The 1855-nt window shown below is 45.9% G+C and overlaps 1 protein-coding gene across 1 annotated transcript in view; it reads left to right on the top strand.

Moving 5' to 3' along the window:
• LHFPL6 (LHFPL tetraspan subfamily member 6) overlaps positions 1-1855 on the top strand; it is a 213987-nt gene that overhangs the window by 197206 nt on the left and 14926 nt on the right. The window contains exon 2 of the mRNA XM_011377588.2: positions 1008-1106. Coding sequence (XP_011375890.1) covers positions 1008-1106 — 99 coding nt within the window. The remainder of the gene's footprint in view (positions 1-1007; positions 1107-1855) is intronic.

Below are 1855 nucleotides of genomic sequence, written 5' to 3'. Positions count from 1 at the left end.
AGCGCCCCATAAGCCACAGTCCCTCAGACAGGGGTGGCGTTCTCGGCAGTCAGACTGCTGTGTTGGTCCTACTGGCCCAGCACCGTGGTGGGACTTACGGTGAGGATACTGCTGTTTGAGGTGACGAGATGTGACTTTCAGATTAGCTTTCAGATTCACATGGTGAGCACTTCAGTCTCATTCGGCTTCTTGTGAAACTGATTGATTTAGTCTTCGATATAAAACTAAAGACTCACCAAGGGAAAGCTATCTGCTCGGAGTGTGCCTCGGTGGTAACGCAGTGTCTATTAAAATAAAACTGTCAGTTTAATCATCAACTCTTTGGTCGTAATTGCGCGGAGGACTTAGACGACAATAAGCGCCTGTCTTCTAGTGTATTCTGAGCCGGGTGAATACTCGGTGACTTTCCTCTTCTCAATGGAGCGGTTTAACGGGCGCTGTGGGTCACAGGTTCAATCACTGAACGGGCGCCGAAGTGCTTCTCTTTGCCCCTAGCAAAATTCAACAACGCCGAAACATTCTATTTTAATGCGTAAGTCGGAAAAACAATCTAATGAACGAGGAAGCATAACCTCTTAGGCACTGTTGCTTGCTCTCGAATTACTGGCTTAGGTGGATTGACGGTGGAGTTGCCTGGCTTTTTACAAGAGTAATTATAAAGGCTTCTGGATTGTGTTTCCTAAACAGGATCTGCAAGGCTTTTAATGCTTCAAAAAGCAAAATGGGAACCAAACTGAACTGTCTCTCACAGTTTCTTTCTTTCCTTGCCTTCCTTCCTTCTTTTTTTTTCTTTTCTTTTCTTTTTTTTTTTCCTTTTAAACAGAGTCGAAATTGTTCTTGGAATCAAACTAACCTTAGATGGCTAAAGGGAGCCGTGGCTGGTGCTTTCCAAAAAGCAACTGCCATGCGCCTTTGGTATATTGCTCGTAGTGATCATCTCCCTCCCCACCTTTATCTAGGGATGCAGATGGGCACCTGTAAAGCCCTCTTGTCTTATCTCTTTGCAGGCTTGTTGATTGGTGCTGGCTGCGCTCTCTACCCCTTGGGCTGGGACAGCGAGGAAGTCCAGCAGACTTGTGGCTACATTTCCGGCCAGTTTGACCTGGGTAAGTTCTCTCCGTGGATGGCACTCCTTTTAGAGAAGAATCTATCTGATCTTTCACAGAAGCAAGAGGTGGAAACGGGATGGGGAGGGAAAACACGTGTGGGCATCACAGCCAGAGGTCATGTGCACCAACGCCCATACATTCCTCCATCCGGTTTAGTAAAGAGCTATTGATAATATACCGTTCGCCTGAACTTTGGGAAGTACAAAGAAAAGAAATGATCCTTGCTCGGCAGAGTGTATGTTTACCGATTCATTCATTCAAAATCATAGATTTAGTACTTATTGCATGCGCTAAAAATAGAACTGTCTATGGCATTCAAAGTCTATCTGAGAAGATGATAAAGCAAACAAAAGCATCAGGGAAATGACAGTAAGGGCTGAGGACTCTAAAGCAATTTCACTCCAGGGCAACAGATAACTTCCTGAAAGGGAGAAGGATTGAGCTGGGTTTTGAAGAAAGTGATGCTTGGCGGTTATTAGGGAGTAGAAGCACCTTGCGGGTAGGGACTATGTACAGCAAAGGCACAAAGGAGGATGGGAAAAGCTCCCTGGAAGACCCCGGAGACTCAGGGCGCAGGAGAGGCGTGATCGGAAGAGATGGAGATGCACATGTTGGAGAAGGGCTCGTGAAGTTTTCCGCATACCGATCAAAAATTGTCAGATCGTTCAGCTACAGCGTATCCTACTTAGCAGCAATCCATAAAGCTGTTTTTGCATACTCTACATGGTTTTCGCCGTTAGAGCTGA

This window comes from Pteropus vampyrus, unplaced genomic scaffold, assembly GCF_000151845.1.
Source record: "Pteropus vampyrus isolate Shadow unplaced genomic scaffold, Pvam_2.0 Scaffold317, whole genome shotgun sequence".
In the NCBI taxonomy this organism is placed as follows: domain Eukaryota; kingdom Metazoa; phylum Chordata; class Mammalia; order Chiroptera; family Pteropodidae; genus Pteropus; species Pteropus vampyrus.
The sequence above is the reverse complement of the archived record's forward strand: the minus strand, read 5'-3'. Positions and strand labels throughout refer to the sequence as shown.